We start from the raw sequence: 19444 nt of genomic DNA on the forward strand, positions 1-19444 counted from the left end.
TGATGAAGCAGTGGCTGCAGGCAATGTGAACCAGCAGATTCTTCAGTCAGGCTGATCTGTGAAGACCCAAGTGTCAGCTTTAGTTTTTCAAACAAAAGACACCACAGATATATTACCATACACACACATGAGATGCAACAGGCAGTGATGGCCTGTAAATGCCATAACTCTGGGGATATGTGCCTACTCATACAGCAGGTGGGAGAAGGGTTTGTGTTGGTTTTCTGCTAGAAACTGACAGTTTAGTCCACTGATCTGATTTCAGCAGATGTTAGTGAAAAGTGAAGAAGCTGTTCTCTGGTCTTACGTTCTGTAACTAAGGATTTCTTGACCACAGTGAAGAAACAGATGATATGAGATTTTTTTTATTGCAGGAGTTAAATGTATACAATAATTGAAGAGATCTCTGCTTCAGTAACTAGGAAAAAAAGTTGTTAAATATAATGAAAGACCTGTACACATAGCATCATGCAAACTGGAAATAGCTTCAGAATAATTTGGTATATCAATCTTTCCCGCTTGTACAGTACATTTTCCAGTGTGATGAGGATCCCCAGGTCTAAAATAAATTGTGCATCAAAGTAAGGTCGCTAGTGTATGCTTCAATGCTAGGAAGTTTGTTGCTGTTGGTTATTTATAAATTTGAGCAATCAACTTGTTTTTTAATTGATAAAATGAAATTAGGAAACTTTGCTATGTTAGCTATGTCTAAAGTTAGCTTAATTCTATTTCTCTTGGAATTTTAAAATGCTGAATTAAAACAACATATAAGGCCTACCATGTAAATGTATTAGTTGTATTTTTTGATATTTCCTGCTAGTAAAATTGACCCCCCCAAAAAAAAAGTTTTACTTTTTAAAAGGATGACCTCATAGAGAACATACTCATGTTTTTAAAAAATGTTGACTTTCTAGTAGGTGTTGGAAATCTACAAAGGACGTCCAGCCAACGAAGTACTCTCACATACCAAAGAAACAATTATGCTCTGAACACAACAGCTACCTATGCGGATCCCTACAGGCCGATCCAGTACCGAGTACAAGAGTGCAATTATAGCAGGCTCCAGCATGTAGCCCCAGGTGATGATGGCACCACAAGATCCCCATCAATAGATAGCATTCAGAAAGACCCCAGGTGAGTACCAGCTAGCAGGAACCACCTGAGAATGCTCTGCTCTGACAGGAACCAACAGGCTGCTCCAGTTCTGACTTTTACGTTCCCAAGTCTATTCCAAATCAGTAATTCCTTATCTCTAATACTTGCTGTTAATTCCATCTGTGTAGATTTTGAGCATTTTAAAGGGAAATTCCTTCTTTTTATACTTTAATAAGAAGAGAGCACGCAGTTCTGAAGAAATATCCACAGCATTCATCACTGAAACACTGTGCCAGGGAGCCACTTGGGACAGCCTCTTAGAATTAAACAGAAGTCTGTAGAGCATCACTTATCCTCACATCTTGAACGAGGACTTCAGAAAATGAGTAGTGTTACTGGAAGGCCAGACTTCTGGACATTTTGTATCCTGTTCAGCAACACTATGTAGAATTTGATTAATCTGGTCCTTCAAAAAGCTGTCTGCCTTTGGGAAAAAATACTTTTCAATACAGTCTCTTATCTTGGGAAAAAAAAAAATATATATATATATTTGGCCAATAATAGATGATTTTTCTTTTTCATTTTGTCTGTCTATGTAGCTAGCATTTTTTATTAGGTATAGGTCTTCTAATACTTGATTGAAAAATTGACTTCATCTTTAATGAAACTCATTTAAAATATTTCAGGAAATAAAGATAAATTGAAACTAGAAGAATTTTCACTTCTGAAAAGAGAATTTGTTGCGTTAAACAGCTCAAGTGTTATTTTAAGGCTTGTGTTAGCAAGATTTCATTCATGCTTCACCCACAAATAGTTGTTTCACCAGAAAAATCTTAAATTTTTTATCAGTTCATTTTTAGCAACAGTTATTGTCTACAAACTTATGAATGTGAATGAAACGTAAGAGTGAGATGTTCGTTAAAACAGAATAGCTAAAGATAATTTAGAGTTGAATAGGCAGGCCACTACATCACTAAAAATCATTTTACTTTTTCACTTTTACCACTAAAATTTTTCAGGTCTTGACACACATTTGCTTTTAGGGCTTCTTTAGCACGCTTTTGTCATCTTAGGATGTTTAAAAGTTTTTATTTGTCTGATACTATCTCTATTATAGTTGTCAGAAATGCCTTATATGAACTTTTTTTAATTCTCAAAATAACAACAAAAACAACAAAAACTGCTGCACTCATGGGTGTCAGAAGATATCAAAAGATAATTTAGACCTTATCTTGGATGAACTTGCAGAGAAAATAAGTGGCTACCCAGAAAGTAGTGAAGTGTGATGAGTAAAGTTTTGAGTTCAGTGTTGTCCCCTGCAGACTTCATTTTTTACCTCTAATATGAGTCAGTTCACCGTAAATAAGGATTTCATGTATGGTAATATATTTCAGCTATTCATAGTATGATAATTTCATAGTCGAATGCATAAAACTGTTCTGGCTACCTCTGATTACATGAAACTTTACTGATCATGTATTTCGTAAGTTGAATAAGTTATTATCTTGTAATAAATAGGTGCATTTATTCTAACTGAAACTGGAATTCAGGTAAATTTGAAGTTTAGATACTGAAAACTAAAAGCTTGTAACAACTGTTATTTGATTTTCAGTTTTAAAAATAGCAACTTAAGTATTTTATTTACTTGTAAACCTTCCTTTTAAATTCTATCTAGTAGTTAGCCTGATAAGATTTAATGTTCATTTTGTAAGATGTCGTTTATGTCTACTTGGAAGCCAGAGTCACTAGTAGTACAAATGATGGTTTTAAAAGGTGTGTAACAAAAAAGCGCTTTCTGTTGGTGACTTGAAATAACATTCTGGGTGTTTCATTTGAGTGCAGCCTTATTTGTGACATTTGGCAGGATTTATTTATGTATCTTAACTTTCATATTATCAGTTGCTTTGTTTCTGCATATTTTATAAAACTGTCCATATATCTTTATTGTAAATGGTCCGTTTTAAGAAAATGATAGTATTTCAGTTCACCCACATGTTTACTGCCATGGTTCTCTTGTGCCCATGTATTCAGGCCTCCATCACCTCCCTTCAGCCCAGCCTTTATTGCACTGCTTGCAAACAGTCCTCCACTTTCATTTATCTGAAAGCTCTGCACTTCCCTCGTTGTTAAATGGTGGTTTGGCCAGATGCGAGCTCGGGATTTGCAGGTGTGGCTTTTCCTTTTCTTCCGGCACTTGGAGTGCTGCCACTCATTGTTGTCTGACTTCCACTGTTTCTGGTGGGTGGTCAGACATCATTTATGTTATTCTCAGAATATAATCCTTGTCTCTGACTGCTCTTCAGATTTTTCTTTTTTATTTTCAGAAGTTTTACTTTGGTCGGCCTACATCCAGTTTTCTTTACATTTAACCTACTTGGAGTTCAGTGACATTTATCGATTGGAAAATATTTTCTTGCCCCATGCTCCTTTTCTTTTGCAGCACGTTAATTTGCAGTACCTTATGACTTCATAGATTGCTGAAGCGTTGTTTACTGTTTTCAGAATCTTTTTTTCTCTGTGTTTTTCCAGTTGGTTATTTTTTATTGATTTTCAAATTTTGTCCTTCTGCAACCTAAGATCTATCATTAGCCATCCAATAATTTTATTTTAAAATACTTGAATTTGGTTCTGTTTTTATGGTTTCCGAGTCTCTAATGAGATTCCCCCATCTATTCATTCTTTGTTGCATGTTTTTCTTTACATCTTTGAAAACATTTATGATAATTATTATGAATTTCTCCTCTGATTCCAGCCTCAGAGTTATGCCCAGATACCTTTCTGTTGGTTACCTCTCTTATACCTTTCTAATCATATGTTCCTGATTTTTTTATCATGCTTAGTTTTGTCAAACTGTGATGCATGATATGCATATGGAATCTAGATTAGGCTTTCTCTCCCGAGGACAGCTTTTGAATCCAGTCAGTGTGGCTTTTGTTCCTTGTTAGATCTCTCAGGTTTGCTTAGCCCTAGGAACTGGCTAATATATATTCACTCATAAAATAATTTCTGTGGAATCTTGCCTTAATGCGGGAGGTCTCAGCAGATTCTGTCCTCCAATAATATAGAGTCCAGCATCACCTGCTTTATGCTTGGTTCTGAGTGAGGGTATCATCTGCACTCTACCAGACATGTAGCTATACCCAGCACATGCAGTGCCCTGTGCATGCACAGCCCAGCAGCCCATGTAAGATGTCTGAGTAATCACACGCATGCTGTGTAGCTATTCTTTTCCAGTTCCTTGCTCTATGCGTTGTAAGCACTTTCACACTCCCCAATGCCATTCTCTCCCATTCGGCTCACTAAGTCAGCTTCATACAACTTTAGCCTAGTTCCCAGAGTTATGGTCCAGAAAATCCCTTTAGGCAGCAAGCCAGGTGGATGTACAGTTCCTTGGGGATTACACTCTTGAATTGCCTATTGTACTGGACACAGAAACGGTTTCCTTGGGTGTTTGACTCAGTTTTGCACTTGTTTGTATTGGGTGGGCAAAAATTCCATTCCACTTTCTCCTTCATGGCTAGAAGCAGAAGTCTGATTTTTAGGTTTTCATGCAGCAAATCCTGGAAGGCATTGATGCCATTCAGCTCACAAATTCATAGCAGTTATTCCAGCATAAATTTCTGTTCGGCATAAATCAACATTGGAGTTCATGCCAATCAAGCCTATTTGCCCAGCTCTGGCTCAAGTACACTATTGACGCTGCCTGGCCCTCTTGTCACCCAGTGACAATCAGAAAATATTGACCATTGCTGTGCCCTTTAAAGAAATAAAAATATACATTTGTAATAATTGTAAGTCATCAAGAAAGTCTTAAAGCACACTGCTTGCACTCTGATCATTTAGCAAAGCTTATAAGGAATTGACTTTAGATATTATTATCAGAATTAGTTAACATAGTTAATAAAAGATGAGTAAAAGAAAAAAAGCATTACAGAAAAATCCTATTTACAGCAGCTCATTTTACAAGGATGAAAATATTAATAAATACCTCTATTATTCTACAAACATAATGTGTTTTAATATACATGATCACAGCCAACCTAGAGGAATCTAAGAAAACCAGTTCCATTGTTCATGTTTTATAGATGGAGAAACTGAATCTCCAAATAATTAATGACTTTTCAGAATCACATACTAACTGAAGAACCAAGACAAAACCTAGGCACCTAGCTACAACATTCTATGGTGTTTCTGTTACGACCTGCCTCTCAGAGTGTTTCTGTGTACTTAATGTCTGTTAATGATATTATCATCCAACCTGTTCACCATTACACCAGCAAGTTCCATTTCACCCCCGACTGCAGTTTTAGATCCACCTGCTATGCAAAAAATAGATTGTAAGTGCATAGAGAACACGTAGGACACTGTTTAAGTGATCCAGGCAAGTTGGAAAGAGTGAATGAACTTGGTTTTTGTTGAATATTTTGGTGCTAGTCAATAAAGCTTACTGATGAATTGGTTGAGAATGATAAGAGAAAGAAAAATATTAAAAAAATTGCTATATTGTTGCGAGTATGTCTTTGTGTGTACATAGTAAACAATTTCCTTCCCGGCCATTTTTTCTGATTTTACTGAATTCCATATTGTTGTGACCATGTCACATTTTCCCTTGCTTGCGCTTTAAAACCTACATTAACCTTCTCTTACTTTCATGTGTGGATGTCTGGGTTTCGTTAACTTCCCCCACTGAAGTACTTATCCTGAATTCTTTATCTGTGTCTAATGTTAGTTAATAGTGCTTACCATGTGGGGCAACAGTGAAGGTATGAGATACTGAGTCACAAGATACTGAACTCTGAGTTAATCTCTGATGCAAAGAAACTCAATAGATGAGAACTGCTGTTAGATTGGCATTAAGAATTGCATTTTTCTTAAACCTGTAGAGAGAACCATTTGTGATTCAGTATGTTTATCCGGCACCTACTCTGACACATATAGCATAGTATGAATTCAATAAATGTTTGGATGGGTGGTACAATGGTATTCAAAGAATTCATGGAAAATACCTATTACAGAAAGCTATACAAGCATTGCAATAAAAGTTTTCAACAAAATAAACTTAATTTTTTCTCCATTTTCCATGGACAAACTGGAGGTATGCTCTGTGTGTGCGTGTGTGTCTGTGGAAGTTTATAATGAATGAATGAATGAAGTGAATTAATATACATGAAATGCATGAATATAACCCTGAATACAGGATTGTTGGTAAAATATTACTTCTTATCATTTTCTGCCTATGTCTTGTAATCAAGAGCAACCATGCATACCGGGCTAATAACACTAGTGCTTGTGAGGGCAATACCAGCTCCATTCATTGCCACCAACCCCCTCTTCTCTCTTCATGTTTGGAACTCACTTACTTATGTCTTGTACCTTCCAATTTCTTATATAGGTGGAATGGTTTAAAATTGGAGTCATGAGGAAGAGCATTAAAGTTGACAAAGTACTTGTACTGAAAATTGTCCTTGTTCCCTGTGCATCTGTAACGCACAGTTTCTGCAAAGTCACAGACATCTGGGCCCCTGTATGTGTTCATGAGAAGAAAACTTATTTATATATTATATAGTTTAGGATTTTTTGTGACTTGCAGGTTTTGTCTCAGCTGAGCTTATTTACTTCCAGAGCAGAGGATTTGTTCAGTGCATGTTATGTCACTGGCTGTCCCCCTGAATCCCTGTTTTGCTCTTGCAGAGAGTTTGCGTGGCGTGACCCCGAGCTGCCTGAGGTCATTCACATGCTGCAGCACCAGTTCCCGTCCGTCCAGGCCAACGCAGCGGCCTACCTGCAGCACCTGTGCTTCGGCGACAACAAAGTGAAGATGGAGGTACAAGGCCAGCACCTGTAGTGACTCTGCCTTTGCTCTGGGCAGTCCTGTGCTTATGTTGTTAAGAAATCGCCATGTGCAACTGAGATCTTTTTAAAAGAATGCTCTTTTATCAAACGCTCTTCCTTCTTATTTTTAATATCTCAGGAAAAACTGAGATGAGTAATTAAGAGTTCTTCAAAAAGTATGTGGAAAAATGGAATCAAAATATAAGCTTGATTTGGTATAAAAATTTTTAAATCTAGATTTTTTGTAATATGCTTTTTCATGAGCTTTTTGAAGATTTCGCCTTTTGAAGTGTTTTCTGCCTTTTCAAATTAATGTGTCCACTTTAGCTTATTTAGAAAACATGAACCAAAGAAGTCAACCTGTTTTTGAAATGCTTCCAGGAGTGCACCAAGGCCTAGCAGTTAGGGTACCCATCTCTCACCGTAAGTGCCTGGGTTTGGTCCTGGCTGGTTCCTGACTCCAGTGACTTGCTCATGCAGATGTTAGGAGGCAGCAGTGACCGTTCCAGGAACTGGGCTCCGTGAAGGGGACGTACCAGTACAAGACCGCTTGCCTGTCTGTCCACCTCTCCAGTAAATTTAAAACATTACAAAATGTTTAAAATATAAAATGCACAGAAACTATAAAACATATTTCTAAGGGTCTGTTGGACAAAACCAAGAGTATTCCATGAACTAGTGAGCTAATGTATTTTATGAGATTCTAGTCAAGATTGATGCCAACTGCAATGAAATAAAATTGCAGAGGATTTGTAACTTTGATTAATGCTGAACATATATGAATATTTAGTTTTTAAAGGCTTATATAAATACAGCAAGTTACTGGTTATTGGCTCATACTCTGTTACGTACATTCTTTCTTTTAATATCTTAGGCCTTTTTCCCTGCTAGAATACCATGTGAAACTAAAGTGCTTTTCATCAGTTTGGTATGTAAAGCAGAGAGCGGCCCTTTTCCCCTCCTCCCTGTGAATGCAGGAACGGGAAAAAATGCTAAAACATATGTCGCACCAACCTCCCTCAGTACATAGCTGACCCTCCCCACCCTAATCAGAGGCCCACGTGGGTGTGCATTCCTCCCAACTATGTAAACAACATTCAAAAGAAAATTTTAAAAATTAAAATATATATATATGCAAAGTAAAATAGCAGATACAGACCATGTGGTGGATGCAAAAAACAAAGCCCAGAAATACTCTAGCAATGCACTAAAGGATTGACAAATTTAAAAAAATGAGTTGGGGAAGATTAGCCTAAAGGGCCAATCTGGAAATCCACTGGCTTTTATCAAAATTAACTTCTTGTGCTGTCATTGGTACTACATGCAGTTTTATTGTATTTGTGTCCTTGCTCATTGCACTTCTGGGTAAACTGTAGTTTCCTGTTTGTGGGCAGAGGGCCGGAGAAGGCCTGGGCTGCCTACATGGGAACATTATCCCTCCTCATTCATCTTTTTTAAAGTCATGAGCCTAGGAAAGTAGCATTCTCTTCACAAGTGTCCTTAGATTTTCTAAGCATGTGTTCTTTTGAATGATAGGTTAAAAAAAAATTATTAGGATTTTTGCTTGTTTTAGAACAGCTCCTGTTTGCTAGTTCACTCCCTGAGCACCTACGATGCCGGGCTGCAGCTGGGCCACTGTCAGGTCTCACATGTGAGTCTCAGGAATCCAGTTCCTTGAGGCATGCTCACTGCCTCCCAGGATCTGCATCAGCAGGAAGCTGGAGTCAAGAGGCAGTACCAGGAATTGAATCCAAGCACTCTACTCCCCTGTGGAACACAGGCATCTTAGTCACTAGGCTTGAACACCTACTCCTTAGAAAAGCCATCTTTGAAATCATCTAGAATTGCTCATGTCTTATGAACTCTCCAGCATAGATTGTTGCTTGATCACTACATAAGCCCATGCCACTTAAAGCTGCTGCCTATTATTTTTCATTTTAGGTGTGTAGATTAGGGGGAATCAAGCATCTGGTTGACCTTTTGGACCACCGAGTTTTAGAAGTTCAGAAGAATGCTTGTGGTGCTCTCCGAAACCTTGTTTTTGGCAAATCTACAGATGAAAACAAAATAGCGATGAAGAATGTTGGTGGGATTCCTGCCCTGTTGCGACTGTTGAGAAAATCTATTGATGCCGAAGTAAGGGAGCTTGTTACAGGTAGGTGTAGAGCGGGATCTTGTCCTTGAGGGAATGTTGAATGCAGTCTAGACTTTCCTTTGGTGCAGTGGCAATGAGAAGCATTTAGAGGATTTAGATCATCAATGGAGACCTGTATTGCTCACAACTGTAGAGACCGAGTATCATTTAATCTGAAAAGTCAGAAAGTGTTTGCATTGCCTTAGGGCCATCTCTGTAGGTACTACTGAGAGACTTATTAATGCACAAGTATTGGCTGGCAGATGTCTTGTTCATGGAGTGCTGAATATGTCATTTTCTATTATGTGTTCCATAATACTTGTTTTAAACAAAATGATTCTCCTTTATGTAAAAAAAAATAATAATAATAGATTGGCTGGCATCCATTTGGTTCTGACTGTGTCTGAGTACTTGTTCATATTCCTAGTCACCTTGTGAGACCCCAAGGAAATAAATGTGAATCAAAACTAGCCCTGCCCTCAAGTTGTACTCAGACAGGGGAATGTGGAAAGTGCCATGGTTCGGTAGAAGTAGCCCAGTGAGTACAGAAGGGTCAGAAGGTTGCCTGGGTGATACAAAGCCAGTGTTTACCTCCAAGAGAAGGGAATGGCTGAGTAAGGACGGGAGATATTTCCAATCACAGGCAGAACAGGACTCCAGGAGAGAATTGCTGGGTCATAAATTTGTTAGAGGGGAGCAAGCCAGAGAGAGGCATGAACCCAGTTTAGGGAACATTTATTAGGACCTTAATGGTTTTGCATATGCAGCGAGGACAGCAGGACTTGACATGGCCTGGTTAGGCTTTTCAGTACATTCTTTCAGCCTGTAGCAGGTGGAGGAATAACCTGAAGTGGCTGAGCCTGGTGTCAGGGAAGTCTGCAATGGAATTCACAGCCCAGTAATAGCAGGTTGAGTTTCAAGAATGGAAATTAGGAATGATTGACGAAGAAGCAACAGTTACAAAAACATTTCATGGTCTGTCCTTAACGGCCAAATATGGACAGGGAGAGAAGGGGAGGAGTGAGCCTTTCCTCATCCTGTTTGACTGGGCAGTGCAGTGCCATCAGCTCCAGTCAGGAGTATTTGAGGCTGAGAGGGAGGAAGAATGCTGCATCAGGATGAGTTCATGACAGTGTTCACGATAGAGGTTCAGGAGAAATGCTTACTACTCACTGGAGAAGGCTGGTAAAGTGAATCACAGTACACTCACACAGGGAGACATACAGGAGTTAAAGTAAGTGCATCATGCTGTATGTGGCACCAAGCAAGATTCTTGAGAAGCACTTGCAGAATGCTAACTGCACTGTGATTCTGTCTATATGCAAAGGTTTTAATATGTATATGGCAGCTGTAAATTATTTTTGGATATTTGCATAGGTAGTAAGGTTAGATTTTCTAATTGACATGATAAAAATGGATCCAGGCTAGTAGTTACCTGTGTGGGAGGGGGGGCAAAAAGAGGGATTGCAGAATGTAGATTCAGCTGTGTTTCTTTAGGGAAATCTGAAATAAATAATACAAAATGTTAATGTTTGCCAAGCTAGATGGTGGATACCTGGGTATTTGTTTTATGTTTGCCATGCTGTTTTTCATGCTTGAGATATTTAATTTAAAAATTTTAACAACATTTCTTCAAAATTAATCCCATTCCCCAGTGGCTTCTACTGTGAAATCAAGAGTTATAAAATCTGTCAGATATAATTCAATAACACTTGGGAATATAACAAACCATAATGCATGTAATATTAAGGGAACTCCACTTTCTCATGACACTAATGTTCAGAATATAACAGTAATTTTTTTAGACTCTATAAGGTAAGACAATATGTGTCAGAAATACACTTTACACTCTAAACTCCAGAATGGGCTGCTTTCCCTTTTTATTTTTTAATATTTATGCCCTCGTATTTCTGAATTACATATTTATTATTTTAGTATAGATTTCGCGTTTGTAAAATGTAAGCATCTTACACTCATGCTAAAACTTTAATTAGCTATGCATACGTGTACATACGCATACATGTATGTGCAAAATGAGAACTCAAGCAAGATAAATGGAGTAAGTTAAAAGAAGGCTGTCACTGTCCAGCATTGAAGTCAACACAGTCTGATTCTGCCTAGAAACTGCACCTGACCTGAGTGCTAGGGAGTCCTGGAGATGACAGTGTTCTCTGTGGTATGTTTGATGTCTTTCCATCACTTTGAACTTCACCATCAGATGTCTGGGTATCTTCTCCCAGGAAACACCCACGCAGCCAGCTGTCTGTTTGAGCGTGCAGGTGCTGTCCCACCAAGAGATCAGCAGTGATCCAGGGACAGCCTGAGGTTAGAAGCACAGCTTCTACTCACAGTTGCCACCCCGGAATTAGCCAAATTTGTCATGTCTTGATCCTCGTACTCTTATGGGCAGCTTCTTCTCCTACCCCCTCATTCTGTCATTATTTTCCACAAACTAATGTCTCAGTTTTTTTTCCATATTTTTCTTTAGAAGAAACTGTTGCATTACCTTGCCTGAGCTAAGCTGAAGGAATTTATAAGATTTGGTGATAACAAAAAGGGAAAATACATGGAAGTTGTGAGGCTTTTTTCTTTTCATTTAAAAATAAATCCAGTTTATTTAAAGAAGGACCACACTGAAGTACCAGAGGCTTTTATGTGCTAATTTACTGGAGCATCCTCAACAGCACAATTTAGATGCTTTCCTCCATAGTTCTGGGGGCGCGGATGTGCAGAGCATGCCTTGCAGATAAATGTTTTAAGACATGGGCCCCTGCCTTGAAGAGAGGACATGAGTGTTTCTAATTCAGAAGAGCTGTTTCTCCAGTACAGGGTATCATTTCCAACATAAAACTAGCTTCGACCTCAGAGGAGTGATTCTCTTTGGAAACATGTGCCAGCAGCTACTGGGGTCAAAAAACACACTTTGGCCCTATGTGTAAAGCATGGAACCAAAGAATTGCTTTATAACTGTGTACTTTCACCACTAATTATTTATTCTGTTTTGTGGACTGTTTATATGATGTTCTTTTCAAAGCATTGGAATGAAAAGGTGTAGAGTATAAACACTTCATTCAATTGCGAAAGGAAAGGAACTGGATCAGAACCTCAGATAAAGTTCCCAGACCTAGAATATTTGGTATCAGCTAAATCTGGGTTTGTATGTAAACACTTTCTAATATGAAATTACCAAGGGGCACTATAAATCTAGCATAGTCACGTATGTGTGTGTAGCCCAAGATTTGTGGGGACAACTAAATTATTTTTACCCTTTTCACATTCTTAAAATTTAAACGTACCAATCTTAGCAGATATTCAGTAATGTTTTAAGAGTAACTGACTCCCTGATCCCCTCCCCCCGATAAAGCGTGAAATCCATAGATCATCATGCTCTTCTCTCGTTCACCCTTCCACAAATCAAATACTTGTAGGCCATCTGAAACTGTTGACTCACAGAGTTGAAAGAGACCTCAACATTAAGGTTTTGCCACCAGCCATCACATGCATGAATCCCTTATATAGCCTCTACACATGTAGTTGCCATCATGAGCTTGACGTCAGTGGGGTAGGTTGCTCACTAGTGGGTGGAGTTAAGGCGAAGTGGTAGGGTTACTGAAAAAGCTGCACTAAGGCATTTACCATTACTTGAGGCAAGACAGAGAAACTCTCCAAAGCTTATTCTCTTCCAAATGACCCTCCAGAAAGTCCAGTTCAGCCCTGTATCCAGCCACCTAGACCCTACCAACTAGACAAGTACACCTCATTCTGAGCCATCCTCATTAAAACACACCTGGGCTGTGTAGTACTCTTTGACTTTCTAACCCGGCCTTCCCCATCAGTTGATTGCCCATCTGCTACAAAATTGCCTTGGAAAACAGAACACTGCCTTCCCAAATATCTTGGAGAGCTAGTATCACCTCTGCGTTCTGTGACATTGGTCAACTTTAGCCTTAGAATTCCTCAATAAACATTTTCGTTACCCTAGGATCATGAGACAATAAAACATAATGAACTACCATGTTCAAGATGTGTATAATTCGAAGAAGCTAATACCCTCCCCCCTTGAAACTAAGTATTTTATTATTCTTAATATGAAGTAATTCAACCAGTTATTAATCTAGTATCTTTTTTCCCCTTTGTTTCAATTTGGCAATTTTTACAATTCTTAAGGGAAAATTTTACCTATTCCTTTTTAAAATATGCCTTGCCTTTGTTTTAAATGTAGTAACCAGCCAGGGTCTTTATTTTTGGCCATGTCTTTATTTTTCAAGGGCGACTTTTTTTGGCAAGTGTATTTTCCCAAGGCAATATGACTGTCATTGTTAATTAAAATGGTTCTCTAAAATGTAACATGATTCTTGTGTTTTCTTCATTGTGTTGAAAACTTTCCAGCTTCAAACCTAATTAGCATTTCTTTTAGTAATCACTGATACATGTGAATGCCTGGGATGATTTTTTTTTAACTCCAAAAAAATGGTTTTTGCCATTATTTTATTTTAAACTTGAATACTAGATACATTGGTAGTTCTCTAACTGGGTCATGAAATACACGTATACTGAACCATGACGTGCGGGGGGAAGGTGAGAGGAACTTGTCACTTAAAAATGAACATTGAACTCATTTGTTCAAGATTGTTCATTAGTGTTTCTAAGCCAGGAAATATGAGTTGCACATTACTAACAATCTTGAATGCAGCAGAACTGTAGAAACTGAAGGCGTTGTACAGAATCCAGAGGCCTGCTCTTGAATTCACCAAATATCCCAAAGCTATCACTTCTATTACCCTCTGTTAACACTAGCATTAAATACCAAAAATTAGCCTCTGTACTTTAATAATAATAGATTTTTCTTTGTATGACTGCTTTAGTCACATTCTTTCCAGTTTAGCAAGTGATTATTAATCCGTCTTGCTAAGTAAAATAATTTCATACTGTTTATTCCAAATTTTCATATGTCAGCTATTGATTCCAAGCACCATACAGCAAATGAAATCCCTCCCTGATCATTAGCTCCATATTCCTATTTATCTGACAAATTAGTTAGAAAATGAAGGTTGTATACCGAAAAGAGGAAGACAGGCAAGGTTAACTTGTTGCAGTCGGGGATCCTAGCAGGAATGGTCTTAGCTGTTGTAAGAATAGGAGTTCAGTTGACACACCTTCAGCCTGTTGTATTCTTGCTTGCCATTACATGATGAAGCAATTTACTAGACAGTCCTGGTGGCCTATTAATATGCCTTCAAAATAGTTGTTTGTCCTCTGGTTCTGAGGTGAGTCAGATTATTGTCTCCTACCTTGCTTTTTTTGGACCACTAGAGCTGTCAGGAGCTAAATGGACAATTTTCAGATCTACAGCATCTACTTCCCGTGCCCAGCCCAAATCAGTAAGCATCCCTGCCAGCTGGTCTGCTTTATAGAACAATAAATCTCTCTTTCTGTCTCTCATTTGCTGGATATTTAAATTACGGTGAAACAAAATGACAGTTTTTTTTTTCAAGTTGAGTTGGTAGCCAAACAAAATCTAATTTGTTATAAATAGACCAATTCATAATGTATCTATAGAAAACTTGAAATTGGAAAGGGACCTAAACAAACCTTCCAGTCGGCTTATGACCCGCTCCTGTGGCAGACATTACAGGTGGGAACTTGGGGTTCAGATAGGTTGAGCAGCCCTGTTTCCCTGGTCGGGACGCACAGGTGCCTGAGAAGTGTTGAAGAGGAGCAAAACCAAGGGAAGCAAATGTTTATTTTCCAATGGTGTTTCCCCTGTTCTTTCAAGTCACCATCAAAAAGGGGCAGAGGGAACAAGCCACAAAACCTTTTGCCTTTTACCCAGGATTACAAACATACCCTTAAACTTCCCCCAGCAACCTGGTTATATCAACCAGTGATCAGGTATCATCATAAAATCTTGACTTTGTTCGTAAGACCTGTGTAGTATGATTTTGTCTTATTAGGGGTTATCTGAGTATGATAAAGTTTCAGCCTTATCATTAGAACATGTCTTGTACTCTGAAGGTCAGCTTCTAGACCACAAGCCAAAATGAAGCAGCCAGGTGTGGAAACAGGTTACAGAGAGAATTTCGGTAGTCAGCCATCAGCACAGAATTGTCCAGGAGAGGAAAGGCCTTGCACTGAGGCAGTTTATATAGACCAGAAAAGCCTCAAAATGCAGAAAAGGTGGGAAAATACAGAGACAGTCTCAAAGGAAGGTGTCCACTAGCTCCCAGACCAGCCCCTTCCAGTCTGTCTGTTGCCCTTTGACTTGTGCTCCAAGCACTTACATCTCTGATGCTGACATTGCACAACTAGATTGAAGATTTAGTGCAATTGCTAACGAATAGGTGTGTTCCTGAACCATGGGTCAACTATGGACAAGACTGCATGGGCTTTTCCTTGGGTCACTCTCCAGGGTAGTATAGATGACCTAATTCTGAGTCAGCCACTAGAGAAACCTACACAAAACCAAGGTGGCCAGGACCACTACCTTGGCTGCAACTTCTGCCTCACAACAGTTCTGTCATGTCCTTTTATACAGCCCATTCCCTTTTACTGACTCCTGGAACAGAAGGAGCCATCTTTTTTGTCCCCTATGGGCAATTCTCCACCGGCACTTCTGAGCTATAGAATTACTTATTGTCAGTGGAAATGCATTCCCAGGGAATATAGGGCCATACAACAACATTATGTCATTAATCCTCCCAGCCTACTGCTGAAGTGCTAAAATTGCCTGAAATAAAGAAGAATGTGTTGAAATGCAAATGTGACTCTGTAAGTGGGTCTCTAAGATTGATAGATTTTGCTAAGATGCTGTGATCCACGTTTGTGCTACAAAAATCACGGAAACAGACACCAGCTCCTATTCTCTAAAGACATTAGGATCTGTCATTCTCTTCTCACAGCTGGGGAGAAATTTTGGCAGCACATGCGATTCCCTTCCTAAGGCATGTGCTGATGTGGATCCCACAAATGCACCTGCTGGGCTAAACCAGGCCTCCGGTTCCTCACAGCTGCCTCCCCTGATCTTCCTTCCCTCTGGCCACCTGAGCACCCCGGCCGCTGCAGCAGGACCTCAGGTTGCTCCCCGAGGCGTGATAGGATTGTACATATACTGTGTGCTAGAAATTTCAGGGAGCAAGGCAGGGCTGACTGGAAGGACATCTCCCTAGGATTTTGGCTCTGCTCTCTGCCTGTAGGAGCAGCACTAAGCCGGCTCTTCTGGGCGTCATTGCACTTGTTCCAGGCACCTCTGCTGAGGTGGTGGCGCTGGAGGAACCCTAGATATGATTTCATCCCGTCATTGCTTGCATCCCCCAGAATCTGTCCAGCTTTGTTCTGTCACTGAAGGCATTGTTTGTCCCATTCATAATCATCATTCTCCTATTATTTCAGTTCTCTCCCAGACCCATCAGTGACTGTGCTGGTGGGAAGATTGGGCAGGGTCCAGGAGCCACACTAGAAGGACACTCTGTGACACTGCTCAGTTCCCATAACTCCTCTGATGTGCCCATTGCTATTCACAGTGGCTTATTTACACATACGAACTGAAGGAGTTTGTGTCAGACTCCAGCTTTCCTGGGTAGACTCTCCCGCTTCCTATGGGTCTTCCCATCCTCTCCTCACTCCTTCAGGTTCTCATCACCTCCCAGCTAAACTATTGTCCATAACATGGTTTCTCCACTTCCTAGCCCATCTGTGGACCAACAGTCCACTTCTGCAGCACTTACGCGCTCCATCCAGGCCAGTTTAAACCTCCCTACTTGTGTCTGTCCCCCAGGACTGCAGTCCGCCTGAAGGGCAGCCCACTTTTCCCTAACTTCTGTAGTTCTCAGTGCCATCTCCTGTCCTACCTAAACCTCCGTAAACCATTCCAGATGTTACACAATGTCAAGTACAAGAGATGAGCCTGTTACTGTCCAGCTCTGTGACCCCAGGCCACTCAGCTCTGCCAAACAACAGCTTTCCTAGTGATCACGCTGAAATAATGCCCGATGTTTGTGAGAACACCTGTGGAGTGCATGGCACGCAAGACATTCAGACCAAGCCTACTGAATGGCCTGTAGTTTGTCACAGAATGAACAAGTGTCTCTATCAGAACTACCCACTGAAGCACAATGAAATGTTACTTTTCCCTGTAGCCACATTAAGAGAAAAGGAGTAAAATGTATTTTAATAATATATTTTATTTGATGCAGTAGAACAAAAGTGTGACATTTCTCCTAGTAAATATAAAAATTGTAAAAGTGTTTTTCAGTCATTTTTATGTCAAATCTTTAGTGTGTATTTTATATATCCCAGTTTGGGCAGACCACATTTTAAGTGCTCAATAACCACAGATAACTGATGGTTGGCGTATTGAAGAATGCAGAGCTATGCAAGTTGAGTATCCCTGATCTGAAATGGATCAGAATTACTTCAGATTTTAACATTTTTTTAATGTCGCAATATTTATGTGGAATTTGCCAGTCCCCTAATTCAAAAATCCAAACTATAAGATGTTCTAAGAGCTGGAAGTTCTTGAGTGTTGGCACCCAGAAAGTTTCAGGTTTCATTTCAGGTGTTTATATTAGGGATATTCAACCCAATGTCATGCATCATTAGAAGAAGTAAGACAAATCTAAAATGTGTGGGAAGTGTGTCATAAAGCCTGGCTGCGGGGAAGTGGCTGTACTGTGGGAGGGTGTAGTCATCCTAGCACCTTGACCTCACTCTTTTCCCAACAAAAAGCCAGAGCGCTTATGAAAACCTGCCTAGTGGCAAAGGGAGAGCTTTAGGGGGGACAGTGGAGAGAAGAAATGAATGTGCATTTTTGTAGAACGACAGCTTTTCAGCCAGATCATTGTGAGGAAAGCCAGAAACAGACAGGAGCCCTGCATTCAAAGGTCCACCCTTCCTATTTGGTATCAGCACACTGTGGCCCTGCACACACACACTGACCCTTGTACGGAATCTGCAGTGTTAATGCGGTGCTGTTTGTAAAATCAGTCAATTTTCCTACCCCCATTTGTCAATGCTTGCAAGATGGGTATGCATGACAACAGCGTGTTGCACTGATACAGGATGGCCATCGTCTCCACCAGGTAGTGTCCACACCAATGGAGAGCCAGAGCCTTCCATGAGAGCTGGTTGTGGGCTCACCAGCTCTGGGTTGGAATGCAGGGGCCAAGACCTTGTCTGCATCTCTGGAACTCTTCATCCCCCCCGAAGCTGGGATAGTTTCACTTACATCAGGAACATCTTGCGAAAAAGCATGACTGAAAAAGAACCTCGGGAACAGACTTTGAGGATAAGACTAACTTATGACAGGAAATGCTGGGCCATGTTCTGTGATCATCTGAAGCCTGCCAGTACTTAGCTAATTTTTTTTCCCTTTAGGCAGCATCTACGCACACATTTTTTTTTATATAGCTAGGAAACAGAGCAAGAATTGAGTAGTATACAAAAATGAATAGTTTAAGATTGTCCTTCATATCAGAAAGAAAAAAAAAAGACAAAACAGTGGGTAGGATGCTATATATTTATGTCATCAAAGAAATCCCATTTTTCCACATGCAGCCTGGGCAGTTTTCAATGTCCTTTTAAGAAACCCAATTTTTGGGCCTGGTATAGGAGCCTGGTAATCCTTGTCTTGCATGTGCCGGGATCCCATATGTATCCCATGTGTATCCCAGCTGCTCAGCTTCCCATCCAGCTCCCTGTTTGTGACCTGGGAAAGCAGTAGAGGATAGCCCAAAGCCTTGGGACCCTGTGCCCACATGGGAGACCCAGAAGAAGCTCCTGGCTTCAGATTGACTCAGCTCCAGCCACTTGGAAAGTAAACCAGCAGACAGAAGATCTTTCTATCTCCTTCTTTCTGTAGATCTGACTTTCCAATAAAAAGAAATAAATCTTAGAAATACATTTTTCAAATAGTTGCTATTATTTTAATTAATCAGCAAAATCAGCTGCTAATTTGCCTATAAAAGTATCATCCGGCCATTAGAATAGCTATAAAGCTGGTTCTTTAAACACAAGCTCTTTCAAAATTGTGCAGCATAGAAATTATGTGCAACAGTATTTTAATTACTTTATTCATTCTTTGTGGGAAAATGAACTTTCATCTCTTAATGCAGTATTTCATTGTGATTATTGGTTGCTCATAATTATGTGTACTTTTTCCTGTGGTAGAGAATAAAAGCAGTGTTTTATATAATAATGTGCATGAAATTCCCTAATATTTTCTAAATTGGTTAGCATATGTGTGTTCCTTTGTCATCCCAACAAATAACTAATTGCATTAAATTAAGTAAAATGTCAAGCTTCCAAAATCAAATTATAGTTTATTTTTAACTTTTTTCTTTAGGAACCAGTTGATAATAGATGTGCCACTAAATATTTTTCAAGTGA

General features: G+C 39.5%; 1 protein-coding gene across 9 annotated transcripts in view; it reads left to right on the plus strand.

Annotated features, from left to right (window-relative positions):
* The window catches only part of PKP4 (plakophilin 4), a 222306-nt gene that overhangs the window by 176675 nt on the left and 26187 nt on the right, over positions 1–19444 (plus strand). For 5 of the 9 annotated variants that reach the window (XM_040971603.1, XM_040971596.1, XM_040971602.1 and 2 more), the window contains 3 exons: positions 918–1134; positions 6787–6919; positions 8869–9082. In XM_040971603.1, the coding sequence (XP_040827537.1) occupies positions 918–1134; positions 6787–6919; positions 8869–9082 (564 nt within the window). Of the gene's footprint in view, positions 1–914; positions 1135–6786; positions 6920–8868; positions 9083–19444 lie in introns of all 9 variants that reach the window. The other 4 variants (XM_040971595.1, XM_040971600.1, XM_040971598.1 and 1 more) reach the window with 1 other exon arrangement.

This window comes from Ochotona curzoniae, unplaced genomic scaffold (genome assembly GCF_017591425.1).
Source record: "Ochotona curzoniae isolate NIBS_2020 unplaced genomic scaffold, NIBS_Ocur_1.0 contig_2210, whole genome shotgun sequence".
Classification (NCBI taxonomy): Eukaryota; Metazoa; Chordata; class Mammalia; order Lagomorpha; family Ochotonidae; genus Ochotona; species Ochotona curzoniae.